Source organism: Centrocercus urophasianus, unplaced genomic scaffold, assembly GCF_019232065.1.
Source record: "Centrocercus urophasianus isolate 14NV4802_14NV808 unplaced genomic scaffold, USGS_Curo_1.0 seq_9, whole genome shotgun sequence".
Classification (NCBI taxonomy): domain Eukaryota; kingdom Metazoa; phylum Chordata; class Aves; order Galliformes; family Phasianidae; genus Centrocercus; species Centrocercus urophasianus.
The window spans coordinates 33,011,785-33,034,003 of record NW_024885532.1 but is presented as its reverse complement, the minus strand read 5'-3'; the positions used below and the strand labels follow the sequence as shown (position 1 = coordinate 33,034,003).

At 43.5% G+C, this 22,219-nt stretch overlaps 3 protein-coding genes across 10 annotated transcripts in view; 1 reads left to right on the top strand and 2 right to left on the bottom strand.

Moving 5' to 3' along the window:
• Positions 1–487: 487 nt before the first annotated feature.
• SKA3 (spindle and kinetochore associated complex subunit 3) lies at positions 488–14,873 on the bottom strand. 7 transcript variants are annotated; one of them, XR_006172042.1, is made up of 11 exons: positions 14,695–14,870; positions 13,818–13,882; positions 12,847–13,012; positions 11,483–11,909; positions 9,356–9,456; positions 8,373–8,557; positions 7,956–8,165; positions 7,666–7,781; positions 5,383–5,627; positions 3,349–3,425; positions 488–720 (listed from the first exon to the last, which is right to left on the bottom strand). XR_006172042.1 is itself a non-coding variant. In XM_042839337.1 (9 exons), exons 1-9 carry the CDS (start codon positions 14,795–14,797, stop codon positions 5,612–5,614), a joined length of 1,389 nt encoding a protein of 462 aa, XP_042695271.1. In that variant the 5' UTR covers positions 14,798–14,870; the 3' UTR covers positions 5,261–5,611. The 7 variants fall into 7 exon arrangements, 5 of the variants coding, with proteins under 5 accessions (XP_042695271.1, XP_042695270.1, XP_042695268.1 ...); XR_006172041.1 differs by lacking the exon at positions 488–720 and having other exon boundaries at positions 3,172–3,425; XM_042839337.1 differs by lacking the exons at positions 488–720; positions 3,349–3,425 and having other exon boundaries at positions 5,261–5,627.
• A 125-nt stretch (positions 14,874–14,998) lies between these two features.
• On the top strand, positions 14,999–20,873 carry MRPL57 (mitochondrial ribosomal protein L57). 2 transcript variants are annotated; one of them, XR_006171955.1, is made up of 3 exons: positions 14,999–15,121; positions 15,410–15,812; positions 18,714–20,873. XR_006171955.1 is itself a non-coding variant. In XM_042838745.1 (2 exons), the coding sequence occupies exon 2, from the start codon at positions 15,415–15,417 to the stop codon at positions 15,724–15,726; it is 312 nt and encodes a 103-aa protein (XP_042694679.1). In that variant the 5' UTR covers positions 14,999–15,121; positions 15,410–15,414; the 3' UTR covers positions 15,727–15,869. The 2 variants fall into 2 exon arrangements, 1 of the variants encoding a protein (XP_042694679.1); XM_042838745.1 differs by lacking the exon at positions 18,714–20,873 and having other exon boundaries at positions 15,410–15,869.
• ZDHHC20 (zinc finger DHHC-type palmitoyltransferase 20) overlaps positions 20,342–22,219 on the bottom strand; it is a 41,678-nt gene continuing 39,800 nt past the window's right edge. The window contains exon 13 of the mRNA XM_042838744.1: positions 20,342–21,563. The gene's annotated coding sequence lies outside the window, so the exon portion shown is untranslated. The remainder of the gene's footprint in view (positions 21,564–22,219) is intronic.

Here is a 22,219-nt window from a genome sequence, read left to right as displayed (position 1 = left end):
TGTCTGAAGGTAGGAGTGGCTACAGAGTAAGAGAGAGCCTGTGGGTTCAGACGGGCTGTGCAGCGTGCAGAGCTTTTTGCTGCTGGAAGTATAGTTCCTGAGGAAGTTATATTTGCTGACCAAGTAAGTTTTCCTCGGTGCATTTTAGGAAGGTGAATGCTGTTACCTCTCCCCCTTAGCTAATCCCCTTGCCTAATCAATAGATACAGTATTAGGCTCTGCACTGACTGATACAACTTTTCTTGAATAACTGTGACGTGCAGAGTGCCGTTTTCTTGGATTGCAGCAGCCCTTGGGTGTGGGGGCACAGCCAAAAGCTGTCGGTGAGGCTGCGCGGTGAGCAGCTGCTCCTCAACCACCCCGCGGGTCAGCGCTGCGCGGAGGGCGCAGGCTGCGCCGTGCCCGTGGCAAAGCTGTGCCGTGCTGTCCCTGCAGGGGGAGAGCTGGAGCCGCGCACTGCCTCGGCTCTGCGGCGGTACTTCGTGGGCGAAGCGGCGGAGCGTCGGAGGGCGAATCTCTCGTCGTTTGGCCGGAGGCAGCGGCAAGGAGCTCAGCTGAAGTTTTCGTTCGCGTGGAAATCATGTGACGGTGAACTCCGTGCTTCAGCGTTGCAGGCGCAGGGTTCCCAGCAAAGGCAGCTCCACATATCCATGCTGTAGCGGTTTTCCTTCCTGTGCTGACACGTAAGGCCACTGGGTTGTTGCCGCGTTCCTCCACTTTCTGCACCATTTTAATTAGAAAAGATGTTTGAGGAGTCCGAGCAGTGCATGTTCCCTAAGTCAAGAATCCACTTTGTGGTCGAGCCCAATAGCAGTCAGTTTTAAGTTAGACAGCAGTGACAACTGTCATGTGTTGAAAGAGGTGTAAGTGAAAGCTGACTGCGCTGGTAACGAGCATCCCATGAGCAATGAGCTCCTTCAAGACTATCTATCTCAAGTGCTGAGGAAGGAAATCAGTCACCCAGAGACAAGTGATGCACAGCACATACAACACAGTCTCAAAACTCAGCAGCAATGAGCAATCCCAAACGCTCAAGAAGCGAATGCTACACACAGCTCTGTCCATTAGCAGGGCTGTTTTGTATTTGGAGATCTAATGAGTGTTTGTCCCTCAAGGCAGTGAGTGAGGCGGGCGCTCACTACCTCTCGATGCCCCAAGCCCTGCCGCAGCACTGAGACGCAGCTCTCCATCCCACAGCCGCACTGCCACCAGCAACCGCTCCTCCAAAGCTCTCGTTATTTCTTCAGCAGTGTAACTCCAGGAACTCCACCCTGCGTGGGGATGCAGCAGGATGGAATGGTTCCAGCTACAAGACCCAGAAAACTGGGCCCTTATTTTCTCTTTTCTACACTCAGTAACTCAACCACTCTGCTCCTGCAACTGAGGCTTCCTGTGTCCTTCAGCACATCCCTCCTACTGCTCCAACCTCATTTTGCCTAATTCCTCTCTGCCACGCTCAGGCCTCCACTAGAGGTTATTTCCACAGTCCTCCTCTCATTTCATCACCCCTCTGGCAGGTCCTGCTCCCGCACCAGGGCAGCGTGTGCCTCTGATAATGTCTTGATGCTTAGCAAAGTTTTTATGTAGAGCTTTGGGGAAGGCTGGCTGCATCTCTGCTGAAGGTGATGATGTCTGGGTTAATCCTCTCCCTGTTTAAGAGGTGAGGACAAGCCACACGCTTTGTCAATAAACTCAGTTGCATCAGAGCAGTTCCTTGCTCCATCAGCAAACTTAAGTTTTGCTTTACAGCTCTGGTCAAAAGGAATGGTCGTGATGCAGATGGAAAAAATAAGCACTCTCAGCAAGTGGTTTCAAGAGGAGTATGGGTGGAACTGCCTCTGCTGCCCTAGAAATGCTCACAGAGCAGTGGCCACAGGAGAGCTCACCACTGCAGCCGTGCAGACAGCCAGCTCAGCACTGTGAGCACGGGCAGGATTTCACAACGCACTCAGACTGCTGACAGGAGACGTCAGTGCTCCCCTCCCATGCAGCCCTTTCCTTTCTCTGGCCTCATCCCAGGCAGTGCCTTTGCAGGTGAGCAGTGGTTTGGGTCAACACAGGGTGTCTGAATAATGTCACCTTGCAAAACACCTCCGAGGGCACTCCTGCCCTGCACAGGGCAGGCACGAGTATGATCCATGCAGCCCAGCAGTAAAGTGCAGTGACACACCAGGGTGTGGGAGCCTGCAGCTTGGGGAGATGAAAGGTGAGCCCGTGCAGCAAAGCCTACCTTGGTTTCCAGCAGCTGCATAAGCAATTGTAACAGAGCATAACTGCTGGGCTCTAGACACAAAGTGTCCACAAACCATGAACACCTTCCTGTCAGGCATTCTGCAATACAAGTAGCTTTTGCCTGGCCTCCCAGCAGAAATGCCCATGTAGCACAGCATCTCCCAGAAGCTGTATTCTCATGTATGCACAGTTGTGCCATTTTTTAACCCCTCCAATTTGCATTAGACGAGGCCAATGCAATAGGTGGACTTCATCAGCTGCCCCCTTGTAGGAGTGGCCATTAGCACAACAGCAGCACAGTGGGTCCCGCTGACAGGTAATACAGACAGCACTGATTGACATTTTTAGGAAGAGGTTGCATTTCTGTGGAATAACACTCATTATTTCATAGTGCAGCCACTGGATGTTGTCCCTGCTCTTTCTACATGCCACAACCTCTGTATTACTGTGCCGTGGGGAAACAAGGCAGAGGGCTGTGAGGGGTACTCCCAAAAGACCAACAGGTCCAACACCAGCTGCAGATGTTGGGACACATGCAACCACAAGAACTGGAACACTGGGATAACGACAACTGACTTTCTGTAAAGAGAAAAAACAAAGCACAGTGCACTGCTTAAAACTGCAAAGCCTCTGTGATAAATAACACAGACCATAACCAATAACCAAGGAAGCCTGGGCTCCAGTTATCACTCCAGTGATTTATAAAAATCATCAATAAAAGCTCAGCAGAAAGCACTGGAGTGATGTTCCTCATTTGCCCATTTGACAGCCACCTGGGAGCTTTCATTTGTTTCATTTTATTTGTATTTAACCTCAGGCAAATTATTTCCAAGAAAACAAAGCATTTGCCACTTCATGGGGCTGCCAAGACAGAACAATTTGAGGCACTCCTTTGACAACCAGTGGGATTATAGAGAGAATGCTCCGTTAGCTGACACATTTTATATACTAAAACAAATGCAAAAGGATTAAGAACTGTAGCAAAAGAGGGAAAACCAAAGGCCATGCTTTTCTGGTTACTTCCCAGATGTCCCTAACTACCGGAGTGCAGCTTCGTGCTGTGCTCCATCTGTTCTGACTGCAGGCTACTGCTAGATGATGAGATCCCATGCTCACCCTTCCAGTGCATCTGATGTAGCAGTCACGCAGCCAAGAGTTGAATTTGAGATTACTGATTTCCACTGGGAGGGAAACTAGAAAAGGAAACAAAATCTGTCAGTCTTTCAGTGGCTCAGCAGGTGGTAACGACCACACAACTGCACGACCTGTACTTTCTGTGCGAGAGAAGTGGTGAAACAGCAGCTAGTGGGAGCAGCCCTATGTTGAGGATTAGGCACAGCTCAGACTCTGAGTCAAATATGCCCGTTACCAGATGAAGACTGGCTCTTCCAAAACTAAGGCTCACTTAGCTACTGCGTATTCAAACTGCACTGACACTCCAGTGCTGTTTCCGGATTCACACTACAACAAAACAACCCATAATGTGTCAATTCTTCTGTGTGATTCCTGACTCTAACGCGACATAAGGACACACCTTTCTCCTTAGGGAGAGCCGTGAGCTCCTGCAGCCCCAAGGCTCCATGCACTGTTGCTGCAGTACCCGAGCGCTTGGTCAATCACAGGGCTGCATGCACAGGGCTGCATGAGAGATTCTACCACTGCCTTCCCCAGCTGGTTCTGAACAGGGATGGGTTTTGTATGCTGCTTGTTTCCAGTCCTGCTTCCCCCTTCTCTAATACTCACAATACTGCTTAGGTCTTACTGAAACCTAGGCAAGACAAATCACAACTTGCTTTTGTTCTGCTGCTCTGACTGCATCCACCTCACAGTAATATTCCTCCTTACACAAGGGCAGTAAGCACAAACAGTGTTACTACTTCAACAGTTCTGTAAACAAAAACCCCCAAACAAGCTTGTAAAACTCAATTAGTAGCTCCAAAAACATAACCTCATGCCACTGTCATGTCATATGAGATTGAAGACAACAAAGACGGAAAGGTCTAGAGGGCAAGGTATGTGGCTCAGGTCCCTGGGTTTGTTCAGCCCAGAGAAGAGGAGGCTGAACAGAGGCTGCTTAAGAGGAAGATTCCTGTCCTAGAACAGACTATTTGGTACGTTGTTAGGCCTATGACATTCTGTGACTAGCATCCAGCCCATCAGGTGGGTACAGTTTGTAAGATCTGGAAGGATCACTCTGAAAGAGTTGTGTAAGACGAGCGGGTGTTTTCATAGCAGCAGATCAGTTTTCCAAGCAGCCCCAAACCATCCCAGACAAATATTATTCAACATGTTGATCAGCTTTCAAAAGTAATGTAAATTAATTATGTTTTTTAAACAGAAATTAGGACAGAAAAAAAGTGATACTGTGCTCAGGCCAGAATTGGTAAAAAAAAAAAAAAAGTCAGCTGCTCCCAGTAATGTGATGTACACTCATCTCAGAAAGTGACTGTGACAGCATGACAAAGGCTTCTGTATTTGCTACGTTTCAGCCATGCCAAGTCCCTTGAAGCAGCCAGAAAAATACTTTCTGGCAGCTCCAGATGTTCTTATGCCTGGGAATTTCAAAGAATGTGGAACTGTGTTCAGAAAATTCAGAAAAGCACACACTAAAGTAACAGTATTTTAGCTGTCAACAGGAAGAATGTGTGCAGCTGTAAGAGCAGTACTCACAGCAATAGCTGACACAGGTAACAGCTCTAAAGAGGGATACATAGTTGGGATTTCTTTTGGGACAAGAGAGATATCTCTGGTGGAAAAAAATTCCAGCTGCTGTGACCAGATACCAGCAAATTGCCCAACAAACTAAACTCTGAGTTTAGCTTGGTCTGCTACTGCAGGGCCGTGCTTGCATGACTGGAAGTAACACCACCACTTACAGAACGCATGTGGCAGCAACGCAGGGGACAATACAGCAACCCCCCAGGCAAATCTTCCAAGCAATGGAAGAAACAGTAGATATCTCATTGGTGACGTTTGAAAATATACTGTGCAATTACTTCACATTCAAGATAGTAACATTCTAGGGCTACAGGTATTAGGGTGCTAAAAGGAAAATGGGTGCCTAGTTCTCAATGCGATGCCTAAGCAGGAAAACCGCAGTTGAAGGAGAAGCCTGTCTATCAGCTGGGTGACAGCACGATGTAGGAATACCTGTTTGATATGCCTCAGTGCTGCAGAAGGGACAGATGTCCTGGAGGTACTTTAAGGCAGTAAGGCGGGAGTTAGTCGTCACACAGAAAGGAGTTCTGTTGAAGATATGTCCAAGCACTGCACTGCAAACTCCGCCCTGAAGCAAGCAGAGTTAGCAGACTGCCTACAGATGTCTGCTTCCTGGGCAGCATAATGGACTTTCCTTCTGTTACAGTTTAATTGCACTTCTCTACAGACCACTGCATCTGAACACACACACAAACACAAGAATCAAGTGAAACATCTGAAGTATTACGTCATATAATACATGACTGTAGTCCCCTGTGAAGCAATACTAGAACAAGAACCAAAACCCAATCTACTTTGCTACTAATTTTAATCAAAAAATTAAACCACACAATTCAAGCAAGTTAATACACATCAAGTTTTCTCCAGAAAAAAAAAGAGATTTTCCTTTTGTGGGTCCTTCCTCACAGTATTTTTTTCTTGCTTTTTGAGCTCCCCATGGTTCAGTGATAAGATCCATGAATGTGAAATAGTCTTCAGCTTGATTTCAAATGTCTGACTTGAAAAAATCAGGATATCCTCTGCAAATACATCCAGAAGTGTTCATGAACTCATTACCTCTGTCATATTCTGAATCAACAGAAGACACAAACACTTGCCCAACAGCAATAAAAAGACAGCTAAAATAAGAGCTTTACTTTATCTGATTAATCAAACAGATTCTAACTCCATGTACGTTCAGATATCTACTCCTCTTCATCTCTTGCTGGATTTGTTGCAGCTATTACTCCATATACTTCTTGCACCTCTTACCAAGATAATCTTTAATGACCCCAAGTGTAACAGAAAATCAGGAAGTACAGCACATTATATTGAATGAGAAATATCTACAGTAGAGCAGTGACAAAAAAGTCTATGTAAATCACATTTTTCTTAAACCCATTACTCCCTTGTTCAAAGATTACTTATGCTTATTGTAGACCAATTCCATTTCACATATTGCTCCAAGGTGGCTTTGGATTTCAAACGATTTAGTATTTGCCTGGTCTCGTTTCAGCTAGGATGGAGTTAATTTTCTCCCCAGTAGCTGGTACAGAGCTCTATTTTGAATTTAGGAGAAGAAAGAATTTGATAACACAGCGGTGTTGTAGTTGTTGCTGAGCAGTGCTCACACCAAGTCAAGATCATTTTGCTCCTCTTTGCTGCCTGGCCAGCAAGGAGCTGGATGTGCACATGGAGCTGGGAGAGGCCAGAACCAGGACAGCTGGCCCAAGGCAGCCAAAAGGACATCCTGCAGCACGTGGCTCATGCCCAGCAGTGACACTGGGGGAGCTGGCTGGCGGTGAGCAATTGTGACGGGCATCAGTCCTTCTCCTTTCTCCCCCCCTCTATATTAAACTGCCTTCATCTCACGGGTTCTCACGTGGACTCCCCCCCTTCCAACTCTCTCCCTCACCCCGCTGGGGTTAACGGGAGAGAACAGCTGTGTGGTGCTTGGCTGCCTGCCAGGGTAAGCCACAACGTGCCCAAGCGACAGCGCGATTACTTCTGCCACTTAACGTAGCTGTCTGCAGTTCTTTATTGCCTAAATTTACTGACGCAAGATTAAAACATTCAGTTGATTGCCACAAAGCAAAATATACCTACAGATAATTGCACTGTTTTTTTCTTCAATTTGTTTCCTTCCTCCTCCCCTTTCATTTTTTCTTAAAAACTTCCCAGGATTCATAATAAAAAAATATATTTGTTCTTTGCAGTAGAACCAGCCAGATACTGTGCCAAAGATTAGATATTTAGACATGTCAACAGGAGCTGGAGAACAAGCAGCTGTATGAATTTTCTAAACGCACTGAAGTCTCCTCAAAATTAATTCCTCTTTGGAGAAGAGAAGGCTCCGGGGGGACCTCATTGTGGCCTTTCAATATTTGAAGGGAGCATAGAAACAGGAGGGGGAACGGCTGTTTACGAGGGTGGACAGTGACAGGAGGAAGGGGAATGGTTTTAAACTGAGACAGGGGAGGTTAGATATCAGGAGGAAGTTTTTCACTCAGAAGGTGGTGATGCATTGGAACAGGTTGCCCAAGGAGGTTGTGGATGCCTGGAAACATTCAAGGCCAGGCTGGATGTGGCTCTGGGCAGCCTGGTCTGGTGGTTGGTGACCCTGCACATAGCAGGGGGTTGAAACTACATGATTATTGTGGTCCTTTTCAACCAGGCCATCCTATGATTATGATTAAAATTCAATTACATAACCAAATCTGGGACATCTGATCATACCTGTTCTCTTTGTTGCAGTAACTGAAATCACTTCCAAATCCTGCAGCATCTCCTGCCTTAGTCTCCATTTTCTTAGATATAGAAGAGTCCACTTTATGGTTATACTTTGACAGAATCTACAACATTAAAAAAGGAACAGAAATAACTTTAGAACTCCAAGCAGGATTACAATCTATGCATTTTAAGTAAGCAGCAGAGAACTCTTTCTTTTTGAGGAACAACACTTGATAAACAAACACTTTTTAATATTACTGCTATGATATGAAAACTACTCAGATAACAGAGCTAACCTGTAGTACATCATCTGGTATCCTTGTTATTTCTGGAGGTGGAGGAGTGCTGAGTAAATGGTCGTACTGTTTTATTTTGGGAGGAGATGGGTTCCCCAAATGTTTGAGGTACTCCTCAGAGCTCACAGCAGAAGGAATGCCGTCTTCTATGTTTTGTTTCTCTGTTGCATTGTTTTTGGTCACCAACATGATCTTCTCCTCTTGCATTTCCTGTTACAGAGAAGCTATTATATGCCTTCAGTTCATTTATTTTTCTTAGGTGAAGTATTTAACAACATGTTCTTACAAAATTACCAATAAAAAAGCACTGTTTACAAGGACAAGAAAAACGGGTATGGGAAAAGGAGAGCAAACTGCCATTTGAGGAACTGCTTACAGCACTAGTGTATGAAAGTAGATGTAACTGCTGTGTAGTACCATGAGTTCTCTTGTCATCCACCTGGCTTCAAAATCCGGAGGTGGTGGCGTTGCTGCATGGCTGGGAAGAGGCACTTTGTCTCTTTCTGGTGACTTGGCTAACGCTGCACTGTCTGCTCGGGGAGGGATTTTCACACCAGGTGTGCAGAACACGGGTATCATAGGAGAAGCCATACAGTCTGCTGCTGGAATTAGTGAAAAATCAATAAATCCATCAGTGAATGTACACACGTACTTTTAGCTGCAGTGCTCCAGTTTGGTTTTCCAAATCAATTAGCTTGTTACAGATTTATTTATATATTCCACAACACCTGGACCATTTTAGTTCAACTGTACCATTTTAGTTGACAAATTTTAGTATGAAAACGTACCCAAATTGCAGAGCTCTAACAGCAGTAAATAAAGAAAACAAAACTAATCAAAATAATCTTGTCTCGTTACCAAATATAACTGAAAGAGCCCAACTTAAACCAATACTGCTTCAGATTTCCATATATTCTGTTTGTTTGCTGCAAGACTTTCAGACGCTTACCGAAGAATGTATTACATCTCCAGAGAAATTTCAGTGCTACTCTTGAAAGATGTAAGTTACTGTGTAGTTAATCCGTTTCAAAGCAGTTTCTTTCCCACTCATTTAACTGGCTTTAAATAGGCATAAGAGATAATTCTTGGAAAAAGTTTGCTTCCCTTAACAGTACCGTTATCAGTAGCACGGATACATTGCAATTCCGATACGATGGAAGCTCTGCACAGTTCTAGATGGATATGAGTAGAAGAACAAGCAATGGTTTCTACTGAAGCACGCAGATTCCCCATAGAAGCCACTGACTTGAGTTTTCTGAACACCAGTATGCAAACAATGACTGGACACAAATTAATTATATTTAACAAGAAACAGATTAAAGTATTACCATGTGTTAACACACATGGTGTTATGTTAAAAAATAGCAAACCTACATTTACTTGACACGTTTTTAACTTACCGCTCTCATCTGCTGCTTTTGTTTTTGGCTCAGGAGTAACTGCCATTTCCCTGGGTGGCTTTTTTGCTACATTCACTTCATCGTCGCCTTTTTTAACTAAGCTGAAAAACCAAAAACCTCAATCAGCTCTCAGGTACCATGAAGAAATCACTACTGAAGGAATACTGTCAACTCCACCACTTGTCTAGCATTTGTTCATGAGTCTAGAATGATTTACTGTCTCTGACTCTACTCCTACCACGCAAAGGTTCAGTCCAGCCAAGGCATTACAAAATAAGGAACACACTGCCTAGAGATGCTGTGAATCCCCCTCCCAGAAGGCCATGGCCAGGCTGGATGGGGCTGTGAGCAATTTAGTCTACAGGGAGGCGTCCCTGCCTACACTGGGGGGTTGGAACCAGATGATCTTAAAAGCCCCTTCCAACCCAACCATTCTATGGTTCAATGATCTACAACTCCTCAGTAAAAAGCCTAAGCCTCGAGAAATCCATGTGAGGCAGTGTATTTCCATGAGATCAAACCTCCTGTTGTGAGTCTGCTTTCTTAAAAACAAAGAAATAAAAAAACCAACCAAACAAAAAACCACCACAAAAACTAAGGGAAAATAAGGAAAAAAAAAACCCCGTACTTTTTCAAGTCAGTTTTTCCTCAGTAATATTATTGATACTTGGACCCTACGTGTTTGGGTTATGGTTATACTTTCTCTTCTTCATTATAAACACTTTTGTTCATTGTTTTTTTTCCTTTCTCTCTCCCTATTACTTTTGCTTTCAGTTCTTCAGTGCATGCACACAAAATACATTGTTCCTTCTACTTGCTTCAGAACTGAAAACCTGAACAGAAGGGAACTGAGAACACTATGAGTGTATGTATGAGTGCGTACACACACACACACACACACACACACACACTGTGAATACACACAGAAAGCAAGGTTAATTTTTATAAAATGTTATATAAAACTACAAATAAAATTTGTGGATGTATTCATTTAGAAATTGTAGCCAGAATTAAAACTGAAATCACATTTAAGACAGTTCTCACTAAACAACAACAAAAAAAAACAACAAAAAATACAATCAGAAAACCAACTCAATGAAATGTAAGTTAAAGACAACAAAAGAGCTTAACTTATGCAACAAGCTGAAGCTTTTAACAAAATGTTATTTGAGGAACCAACTTTAAGTTTGCATCATTTAGGATTCAGTAACAGCTTTCCAATTATTACAATTTCAATACTGTATGTTACAGCTGTGTAAATGCTACCATGCCTATTTGGCAGGAGAGAACCCAAAACTCTTTTAAGAGAAAACAAATCTCTTCAATTTTACTTTTCTCGCCAGTAATATAAAAAAAAAAATTAAAAAATCACTGAAATGTAACCATTGTGGTACATTGGAACAAAGTCACTGAAGCTGGTACAGCTCTGAAGAAATTCACATGAGCACCTGTATAGCAAACATCAGGGATTTAAAAAATAGAATTAGTGAAATCTCTCTACACACCAAATCCTTAACTGCTGAACAGAATATTTCTCTTAAATACTGTCATTTTCTTAAATTGGATGCCTGGCTAAAACAAATCATACAAACATCTTTTAACCACCCTTTTCCAGGAGTAGAAGTCTAGAAATGTGCTTTCAGTCCAAGGCTGGAGCAAAAAGAAGCATCTGCTTGAAGCTGGATAACAGAAGAAATAACACAACCAGCTCCCACTGTGAGGCATTTAAGCAAGTGCTTCACAAGTTTCTTTCAGTACCACTTCCAATGCTTTTATATTGGTAACACAAAGTCTACAGCATGTCCTCAAATGCAAGCCCTATGTTAAATAAAGCAAAACCTCACAGGAGATACTGTGCCTTTTCTCCTTGTCCTGGAGACATTCTCATGCAGGCAGGGAAGGAAATACCTTAGATAAGTCTCCTGTAAATAGTTTGCATTGCAAAGAGTAAACGAAAAGAGGAGCAGAGAGTTCAAGGTAGACAGAAAACTAACAAACAAGTAGGTAACAAATCACCTGTTAGCAGAAAAAAAAAAAAAAAGATAGGCAATGGCAACAAGAGAGGGGTACATTAAGAAGAAACAATGGGAAAATCAATAGAGAAACATCAGAGCTTCAAGTGCTTACTTGTTTGACTGGGCAGTTTTATGAATAAGTGCCATGGTGTAATCTTCATTCATGCACACGGTGTGTTCACTAATGCCAAAGTGTTCCAGTTTTGGTGTAACGCACTCAAAGTCGTCCATCTTTAGCATGCATTTGGGTGTTTTGGGCAGAACACAGGCGGCCTGCGTTTTCTGAGGAGTTGTGTGCTTTGCATTTTCTTGACTGGCATTTGCTGCACGTTGTTGTCCATGTAATGCACTCCAGGGCCTGGAGAAAGCATACTGTGATAGGCCGAAATCAGAAAGCTGGGGGCTCCGCAGCGGGTCTCCGGGCACAGGAGGGTTCTCAGCACAGGCAGGAAGAGGAGGTGCTGCATCTGCTTCTCCCTGATCAGATTTATTCTGGTCAGATGCCTTCAAATCACCATTCGCCTCCTCTTCTTGCTCCTCTGACAAAAGAGAGAAGAGTTCATTCGGTCAGATGTTTATCTTTTAAGAATTTTTAAAATAAATTGGGAATTTTCTCCTCCCCGCTCCAAGTAGTCTTTTTTTTTTTAATATTTATTACTCTAAATATTAATGTTACTTCCTTCATTTTAAAGCACTGAACCTTAACCTACAACTATCAAAAGCTCTTATCAGGCTAAGCTGTATTTAGAACGCATTTCTTACACTTAACACATTTTTAATAGAATTCAACCTCCCTGCATAGCCTAGGCAGAAAGTTTTAATCTTAAACACATTTATCTGGCTCCATCTCACTGCAAGAGTAAAAAAGTGGCAGAACAAACTGTACAGAAAGAAGCAGTGACTGAAAAGTCATAAAAGATAACATGAGTTCACTACAGAAATAAGCCATGGTGTAATTTGTATGATTCTGTATTACATGAATGGAAATAGTGGGGGGTGGTGGTGTGGTTAGATTGAGTAATCTTGGAGGTCTTTTCAACCTTAGTGATTTTGTGATTTGTGGAACACCCCCAAATATTTGTGAGCTGCTGCATGATATAAGCAGCAGATGATTTAAGCTTATGGGATAACAACACATGAATATGAACCAGTTCAGGTGCATCTGCAGTAGCTCATCGTTCAGAAGCTGAAGCAGCCCAACTGTCTGGGTTATCAGAACGCATGGCTAACCTCTCCTCTTTGTACAGCTCTTAGTGAAGAGAAAAACACACCAACCAGGAGCATGTCAGGAGATGCAGCTCTAAGATTTTACATGTTTTATCCTTAGAGCAGCGATCACAACAGAACCTTTCAGCCCCAGATTACTATAGGGCAAAAACCACAGATCTCTTCTTAACAGACACGTGCACATAACGGAAGAGAAACATTTTAGAAAAATTACATGCCTTTGAATGCTTCATTGCCAACAAATATTACCTGTAGGGACTTCGACGGGTGGTTTGTAGCCATATTTCTGGAATAGCTCTCTTATTTTTGCAAGATCCGCTGCATTTCTTTGCATCAGTATCTCACTTGCCTTCATAAAGTCATTAATTTCTTGCCTTTCAGAGGAACTCTTGCCAAGAGCAGCATTAGCATCTTCCTTTGGGTGAAGGAGGGGAAGGAGAAACAAAGCAATGGGTTTTCAAATCACCACCTGGTGTCTGTTTCTACATTTAGTGTTTGGGGAATAACTTCAATTCATATGGGGACAAGCAAATGTAGATCTTGTCTACACCTGAAAACTTGGTTACAAAACACTGGGAACACAGAGCAGAATTGCACACAAACTTACAAACATTATGAGGACAGTTCACAGCGAAGTAACTGCTTCCTGCTGACCTCCCAGACAAAACCATGTGCTTTTACTCCATTAAAAAAAAAAAGAGGGCATTTACATAACAATTAGTTTGGACTTTTAAATACAAACAATGTATGTCAGAGCAGCTGGTGAAATTCCAGTTTACAGAGTGGTTTACTCCTCACTTACTTGCACACGTGCCCATTTCTATTGACTATTTTGTCTACTTCCGTTAAAGAAACGAACAGAAGTGCAGGATCCCCTGCAAGGGCGTTCTTTATGCTAAGTGCTTCTCACTGAGCAAAGCTGGGCATACCTCTCCTGAATCCGGCTCCCCCACCCCTGTGCCCCGGTGTAACCACAACTTCCCCATGACCTGCATCCCTGCTGGCCCGAGTGACAACACTGATGGCAAGCACATCATTAGCACAGGCATCCCATAGTTTTGGGTGCTGCCCTGTAGCCACAGCGAGGACTTAGAAGTAAGTAAATAGAAAAGTCAGAACTGCTGAATAACAAGGCTGCGTTGTGGCTTAAGGATCAAAGCACAACCACCGGTTTATGGACGCGGCCTCTGCCCCAGTTTACCAAGAAGTTAAGGCATTACCTTCAGAGCCCTGATTTCGCAGTGTAGGTCGTGCAAAACCCTCATCGGAGATTCCTCTTCATAGTCTTCGATGTGCATATCACATGAAAGAGTTTTGAAATTCAAAGAAAGTGGGGAATTAGTATTTAGCATGCAGGTACAACGTAATGTAATGTAATCTCCACTAGCAGACCTTGGTGCTGTCCACTCATAAATGCAGCAGTCAACTGACTTTATTCTTTCACTGGATATCAAGGCTAATGCCAATAAATAGTGTAAAAGAGGAGCCCTGCATCACGACAAGCCATAGCACGGCGATACATTCAACTAGAGCCTTCAGCTGTATGTGCAGAGAGAGAAAAAGCCCTGAATGTGTGTTTCCCTGTACTGATCCATGACAAGGTTCAAAACAAGAATGTGATTCAGTACTGAAAAGGAGCTTACCAACAGGAGGGAGACCGACTTTTTTCACACAGTCAGATACTGACAGAACAGGGGGGGGGAACAGCTTTAGGATTTAGGTCAGATAGCAGGATAATTCTTTCCTCAGAGGGCGGTGAGGCACAGCTGCACAGAGAGCTGCGGGTGCCCCATCCCTGGAGCTGCTGGAGGCCGGGCTAGATTTACTTACAGACGTTACGTGGTAAAAGCTCACTGCACACCACGGAGGCCTCAGAGAGGCGGCGCGGAGTTGTGCTCACATAAGATCCACCACACCCCTCCAGCACAGGCGCACCCCGTCCCGGCAGCTCAAGGCGCAGCGGCAGCGGGAACCCGAGGCGGTGCTGTCAGCGCGGGCCGCCCCGCAGCGCCCAGCTCGCCTCGCCAGACCCGCGCAGCCTTTGGGCTCCGGGCGCCGCCGCTGTGGGGGCGCGCGGGAGGCGGTGCCCGCACTTACCCGCGTCCTCCCCGCGCAGCGCCCGCTCCAGCTGCTTCGCCTCCCTCTCTAGCGTGAGGGCCAGGGAGCGCAGTTTGCCGAAGAAGCCCCTCGACACATCCATCGCCCGTGGAGCAGAGGGACGCGGGTCCGCAAGGACCGCACGGCAACGGTCGCGACAATCAGCTCTCCGCGCGACCCTGGAACCCGCCACCGCTTTCGAAACGGCGCCTACTCGCGCCCCGTTGGCGCCGCGAGCTCTCGCGAGAAGTGCCGCAGGCAACTCTCGCGAGGAGCGCTGCCGCCATCTTGCTGCCCGCCGCGGGGCTGGGGCCGGGAGCGGGGGGGCCGGGAGCGAGGGGTCCGGTACAGCGGCCTCCGAGGCCTCCTCGCCCTCCTCGCCCTCCTCGCCCTGATCCTCGTTAGAGCCGAGGCTCGCCTGGAACTGGTGGGTGCCGGAGACCCTCGGGCGGTGGTGCCGCGGGGCAGCCGGTCTGCACGGCGCCCGGAGACGCGAGTGGGTCCCGGGTCGTTGGGGCAGCTCCGTCCCGGTGCTGGCCGTGCCCGTGCGCGGCGGGTGGCTGCCGCCGTGCGGCTGAGCTGAAAGCTTTCTAATAGCGAGACAAAAGGCACTGCAATAAATACAGGCGAATTTTTCTCTGGTTTTTTTTTTTTTTTTTTTTTCTTTTCCCTAAATAACGTGTTTTTTTGTGTGTGTGTGCGTTTCTCTTTTAAGGCGCAATGTTTTTAACAGTGGCCCTACTCGGGAAGAGGATCCCTGGAAAGCAGTGGATTGGAAAATACAGGCGGCCGAGAACAGTAACCATTGCCATGAAGCAGGCCATGATCCGAAGGCTGGAAATTGAAGCAGAGAACGAATACTGGCTGAGCCGCCCGTACCTGACACGGCAGGAGGAGTACAATCACAACAAGGATGTGAGAGTGGCCAGATGGGAGGCTTTTAAAGCCATGAAGTCGTCCAAGTTCCCTGAGCATAGATATATGAGCGACCACTTGAACCACTTAAATGTCTCAAAGAAGTGGACCTCTTGAGCGGTGGCACGGCTGTACTTGTGCTGCTGGGAGATGCAGTATTGTACCCCTTGTGGCTGCTCTGTAATGCAGTGTAACAAAGGCAGGTGAGAAATCAGACTGCTATGGTGTACAAAATCTTACATTAAAGTAATCCTACAGAACAGTGTTTGGGTTTTTTTTGCCACATTAGAAGACTGTCCTTCCAGTAGCTTAAGGGTTTTGCATAAGACAGTGTGAGTTGCAGCTGCGGTGATGACTTGAACTAGGTTTGTAGTTTCACTTCTTTGGAAAGCAGGAATGCAGTGGCTGTATTGAAAAAGGATTATCTGTACAGACCAGATGGCTTTTACTTGTCCCTTTGCTCTAAAAGGGGCTACTTCTGTATTTGTATATTAATACTTGAAATACAGCAGAAGCTACTTGATGTTCTACTCACTCCATCAGGCACGTATCAAGAAGAATAGAACTGTGTCTGTAAGAGACTGCAACTAATATAAAACATTCAACTTCCTGGGAACAGTATCAATATCTTTGTCATAACAGGAGCATCAATTTCTGTGTCCCTGCCCCACTTACACAGAACTTAGTTCTGACTGAGAAGGAGTACTACTGATTCTTGTTTGAGTGGCAGCTTGATGTCTAAGTAATGCTTGGTTTGTGGCTGATGATGTTTCTCCAGGACAATAAGTTTTTTATTTCTCCTATTGAGACCAAGTGAGCCGGAACCATGCCAGGAATGAGTACCATGTTGGGTCAGTGCAGGTCAGGTGTGAGAACTGTTTCCAGCACCAGACAGAACCTTTCCCAGGTATGCAGCAGTTCTTGCTGCTCTAATGCACGCACGCTACAGCTAAGCAATTATCAGATTATTTCACATACTTTATTAAGTAAGTTGGTATTGCATTCATCGACAGAAGTTGTGTGTCAAACACATCGATATTTTATCACTTTTGAAAAGAGGCCTGGAATAATACAATTTGTTTAAACATAAATTCTACTTCTATGATCAGGTCTGAACACTGATGTACAAAATCTTGAGTGCACTTAAAATGATCTTATAATCTTGAATGCTTGTAAATGACTTGAGATAACGTGGAAAAGTATACATATGAGCAAACTGCAGTGTAATTCAAACACGAAGGAACTCTGATGCAACGTAATGTGACTTCGTATTTAATTCATTTATAAAAGCTCATTTTAAAAAAATCACTCAAGTATTAAACTATAAATGGCAATGTGTGTTCTCTGCATAGGACTAGTCCTATCTGCAGCATACACAAAAATAGTAACTGTGTCATTACACATCTTTTACATTTAATGCCAAAATTAAATACAGGTCAGTGTAAGTTTAGGCAGCAAATTAAAAATAATGGCGTAAGCAGAACAGTGAGTACCGTTAGTGTGACACCTGATGACCCTTTCTGGCAAATACAGAACTGGAAAGAACCCAGGCATGTTTAATTCTGTTAAGGATAAAAGGGGTGAGAGAACAGAGAGGGAGCCTGAACACTTCAACAGCAGGACTACTGCTGCTTTCTGTGATGTTTTTGTGAGTGCAAATATCTGCTGTTAAGAAAGATTTAAGACACTACAGTAAAGCTGAAAGGAACAGGTTAAAAGATGAGAAATTGGAGAGGTACGTGCTGAGCATTTAAGTTGTCAGCTAAGTAATATAAACAGAAGAGCATCTGCATGTCACCGTTAGTGCACAGGTGCCAACAGGAGCAGATACTTCACCCCCAGCACGTGCTTCCCTCTACACAGGTGCTCTGTGCTTCTTGTGGCTGGGGGCAGGGAAGACTTCAAAACCAATTCAAGCAATTCTGTAAACAAAAATCAGACTTCACAACCTCATGGAAACAAGATTCAAGTAATTGCTGCAAACAAACCAACCCAAGAAATGGTGAAAGACCAGTTTTAATCAGAATCAGCACTAAGTACAACTTTATTTCATTCCATTTCATGAGTTATGTAATTAAGAAAAATACATATACAAAGCTGTCTATATATACAAAATAAATTGATAGAAATGAATATAGTGTATGTGCTCAGTATTGTAACAAGTAACTGTATATGCAGCTGCTCTCTTTGGTGCCATTTAGAGATAGAAGATCCTCTTACATTAGATACCAGCTTTTTTTTTTTTCTTTTTTTAAAGTAATATGAAAAATGTGACCTTGATCTGCACTCAATGCTAGAATAGCTATTTGGAGACTCTTCATACCTGAATCCTTCAATTCTGTATTATTTTAGCCACTCTCCCTACAGAATGTAAACTACGAAGCTCAAAATATTTTTTTTAAATTCTAAATGAATTTCTTCAATCAGTGCTCCAGATCTAGGCAGATCTTTCCCATTTTTGTCAAGGGTTGATGCATCTCTTGGTACGAGTGCCACACACTAATCCTGCTAGTTCCTTTTCCTCCTCTTGGGGCTGTGGTGAGCTACAACTGGTCAAACTTCAAACTACAATGAATGAAGAACTGTGAGTGAATATCGAATGGCACCAAACTTAATGAAAACTTCCCAAACCCCAAGAGATTATTTACAAGAAAGAAAAGCAAGACCAAATGAGGGAATTAAGAGTACCTGAGAAACGGTGCATTGAACACTCTGGATGCCCAGTTTCTAGCTGCTATGCCAAAAGCAGCTCGGTACCCACATGTTCCATGTTCAAAGCATAGGTTTAACAAACATGTTCCTGTGATTTCTCTACTCTGATGAGTAAAAGTGCCAGAGCTTCCTTAGATGTAAAGCCCTGAATATTTGAAGTGGAGGTTTTCAATCAAGGGGTTAAGATGCATCCAACTTGTCAGTTATTCCAGAAACCTACCACAATCCTGCCCTCTGCCAGTAATACATGTTTGGTAAGAACAGCACTTATGTGCACCTTCACAGTCTGTAAAGAAACCAATATTCAGGAAAAAAAAAAAATAATTTGAGGTTTCTAAAATAGTTTAAAGTTTTCCTTTCTACTTATGCATCTGTCTTCTTCATCTTTACAGGGAGAGATTCATCAACTCATGGCATTTCTAAATCTTCAAGGAGAAAACACCGTAATCTCATCCTGCATTACACTTCTGTCCTCACATTGGGAGTTTAAGTCATTTTGTGCTTGTGATTGTTGTATGGATTTTTTTATAGAAGAAAATCAAGCTTTCGGAAACACCAAAGCATAGCTTCTGATTGCAGCCAGTGTCAACTATACTACAGTCACTACAATGCTACTCGTGGCTAGCAGTTATTTTGAGGGATTTAAAAGCTTAAGCCCTGTTATTTTTAGTGACAAACGTAAGTATTTGCGAGACTTGCTGACACATAGCAGCTTAAAGCACAGAAACAGCATGTACCTCCTGACCCGGCACTGTCTGTCTTCCCTTCTTGCCTCCTGACCACGCAGGTCAGCTCCTCTCACTGGCAGCATGCAGCGACTCAGTGCGTGGATGTGGGCTGAAAGGACATCCTAGTGTGCTCCTACAGAGCCCTGCCAGCAGCAGTCTGCTTGCAGCTTTACAGTCAAGCAGCTTTTCATCCTCATTGGGGTTGCATTTAGGCAAAAAGAGGGAGCAAGCCAGAAACTATCCCACTCTGCTTTGATACAGCACAGGATGCCCTTGCTTACGGCTATGGAGCTGTCAGATGAGAACTCTCAAAAGAACCAAAACGCACGGCACCTTACCAGACAACACGCACGGATTCAGCCCAGTCTGTTTACTTACATTTTTTTTCCTGTAGATTAACTATCCTGACTTAAGCAATCAAATATTATAGTGATATTAGCTTATAGTACACACCATTCACACATAGGTGTAAACATGTATTTGTTACCTCTGCCGTGATACAGTGATCCAGTAAAAGAAAGATGATATCCAGGGTCTTCCATTACAATTCTACTGGTGTTCTGGACTGCACATTTTGGTACTTAGAATGAGAATACTGAGCTCAGGCTTGCGTCTCCATCCTCTTCCCCAAGAAATTTTGCGGATGCATTCTCTCCTTCTAAGATCAACATGTCAGTATTCCTGAAAACTTATATTTAGATGAGTGCTTTTCACTTGACATTTGAGAAGAAAAAGCGAAACCTTTCAGATTAATGCATAGCAAATGTTTTTTCTTTGAAAACTGGCAAATGCAATATTTATCACACAAAGTTGGAAGAACATTTTGCAATTTCTACAAAACATGCAGGTTTGTACCTTCAGTTCTGTCTCAGCAGTATCTGACAGTGACCATAATATGCTCATAGGTCACTGAAGTGCTCCTGTTCTAGAAGACTGGAAAAAATACTTTTTCCAAAATGTCAAAGACAAAGAAAATATTTGTTTTAAACCTTGGAGTATACTTGATATCCAAGTAACTCCAATACAGTGATGGGGAAAAGTAGTGATCAATCTGGCAAAGAAAGCGAAAGAGTTCCTTTTGTTCAGATCAACAAAGCTACCACCTTCATTTTCTGTCTAAGAGGTTTACGACTTTGTAATCAGCATCAGCTGAACATCAGAAAAGCTTCAGACCACAGAACAGTATTTTTCACTTCTGTCATGTGCAAAATGCCAGGAACATCAAAAGCTGAATTAACAGTATTCTCTATAGAGGAGTAGGGCGAAAAGAAAAACCATGTTTGCTGTAGGTCTTGAGCTTAGTTGGACTTTATTCCTCAACCCAGGAAACATGTTTTGCCTTTTGTGAACATGGTACATCACTGAACAAAGCACTCATCTTTAGCAGTTCAGCATCACTTAAAATCGACTTGAAAGTGGCAGACGAAGCAGACAGCATACAGAGTTTTGGTGTGTTAACACAAGTGCATGATCCAACACTAACTTTCTCATAAGTACTTGAAATTTGTTTAAATGGTACTTCAGAACCAATAAAAACTTGTGTTTTTATTAAAAAGATAAAACAAAAGTATAAAACAGTATTTATAAACCATCATGAGTCCCATATAAAAAGCAGTACGCTTCCAGTTCCATTTTCTAACGACACGTGACTGCACTAAGATTTTTCTCAGGGGTACATTGCCATTTTGTTACTGCCTCATACAGAACACTGCAAACATTAACTGAAAATGTAACAGTTTGTTAATTCCTTTTTCAATTGGATTTTCTTTTTATGCTGATAGGAAATTGTTGAAAAGCAATAAACCATGTTTTTATCAACTAAAAGAGAGCTCACTTCTTTGAGCTATGTTCTTGATATAGTTACATGGTCAAGTTAGGAGGATGAGGGGGTTCAATCTGATAGCAAAAAAACAACGGCCAAGTAAAAGGCTTTTACTTTGTTAGCATTGTTTTGTTCCACAGCACAGTCAGCAGAAGGAATCCTCAGTCCTGAAAGACTTACATAGCTATGACCACGAATGTGTCATCCAGTACCTTCCTCTCCCACCAGCTGGTTTATGAGCTGTGAACAGCTGTACTTCAGGCTCATCAGCCAAGCTTTCCTCCTCTCCATCCTTTTTTCTTCTTCTCTTTCTGTACCCTTGAGACCTGCTATGGAAGTGACTTCTGCAGTGCCTACCGTATGAAGTTTGCCCGAGGGGAGGTAGCAGTCCCTGCCACTGCAGCATACAGAAATGCATAGTTCCCACTCTGGACCTTGTGCATCCAAGCAGGGCACTTCAGGATTTGGCCCTTTGGTAGCAGTATATAATTCAGTGCTGCATAAATGCACATGAAGAATCTTAAGGCATCTGTCTGAACTTCCCTGCTCTGCAAATAGTGCTTACAAGAATCCATTGGACTGTGAAACTTCAATTTCTTGTCTCCTCATAAAATGCTCATGTTCCATTTTTACTGATCAAATCTTCCAAACAAAATTAAGTAACATTCAAGCACAAAATGTGTTGCAGAAACCTAATGAAACAAGAAAAGGTAATTAGTGCAATCGTACCATTAGCTTTGAAAAAAACAGGATCATACTGCATTATACAAATGCAGCTAGATAACACGGATAATTTACTGACTCTCGACTCAGGACTGCAGTTAAAATAACTTTAACTCATAATTAGCTTTCTGAGAGGGTTTTTTTTTTCCTTCTTTCTTTTTCTTCTCCTTTTAAACCTCCTATGTGTAATAAGATTATCTCCAGTAAGAACATCAAATCCCATTGCTACTGATCTGTAGCTAACGTCATTTGGATGTTTGGATGACAGGAATTTTTAATGAAATCCAACCGATGTGGGGACATCAATGGTATTCACATAGGTGAGGCTGGGGGAATGCTGGCTGGGTGATCAGCATTCCTTTCAATAGAATCATTTGGGAACTCTACTTAGGTCAGCCATAAATTTGGTTGCTTCTCTTGCATGTAATAAGTATAAAAATAAAAAATACAACTATCTGTTTATTGCAGGGTATTGCAAAGTACATGGAAACATTTTGGATCTCACAACTATTGCACTGCTGCATACAATTGCACAGGAACTAAAATTAACCAGGCAGGCCTAGAGAAACCAATCAAATCCAACCGAACTCAGAACAGCTGGCACATCCTTCTTGTAAGCTCTCTT

Coding starts and splice junctions, on each gene's coding strand:
- SKA3 (XM_042839334.1), bottom strand. CDS start 14,797: ATGGATGTGTCGAGGGGCTTCTTCGGCAAACTGCGCTCCCTGGCCCTC. Junction 11,910..12,846: donor ACCCGTCGAAGTCCCTACAG/GTAATATTTGTT, acceptor CTCTTTTGTCAG/AGGAGCAAGAAGAGGAGGCG. Junction 7,782..7,955: donor TACCAGATGATGTACTACAG/GTTAGCTCTGTT, acceptor TTAATGTTGTAG/ATTCTGTCAAAGTATAACCA.
- MRPL57 (XM_042838745.1), top strand. CDS start 15,415: ATGTTTTTAACAGTGGCCCTACTCGGGAAGAGGATCCCTGGAAAGCAG.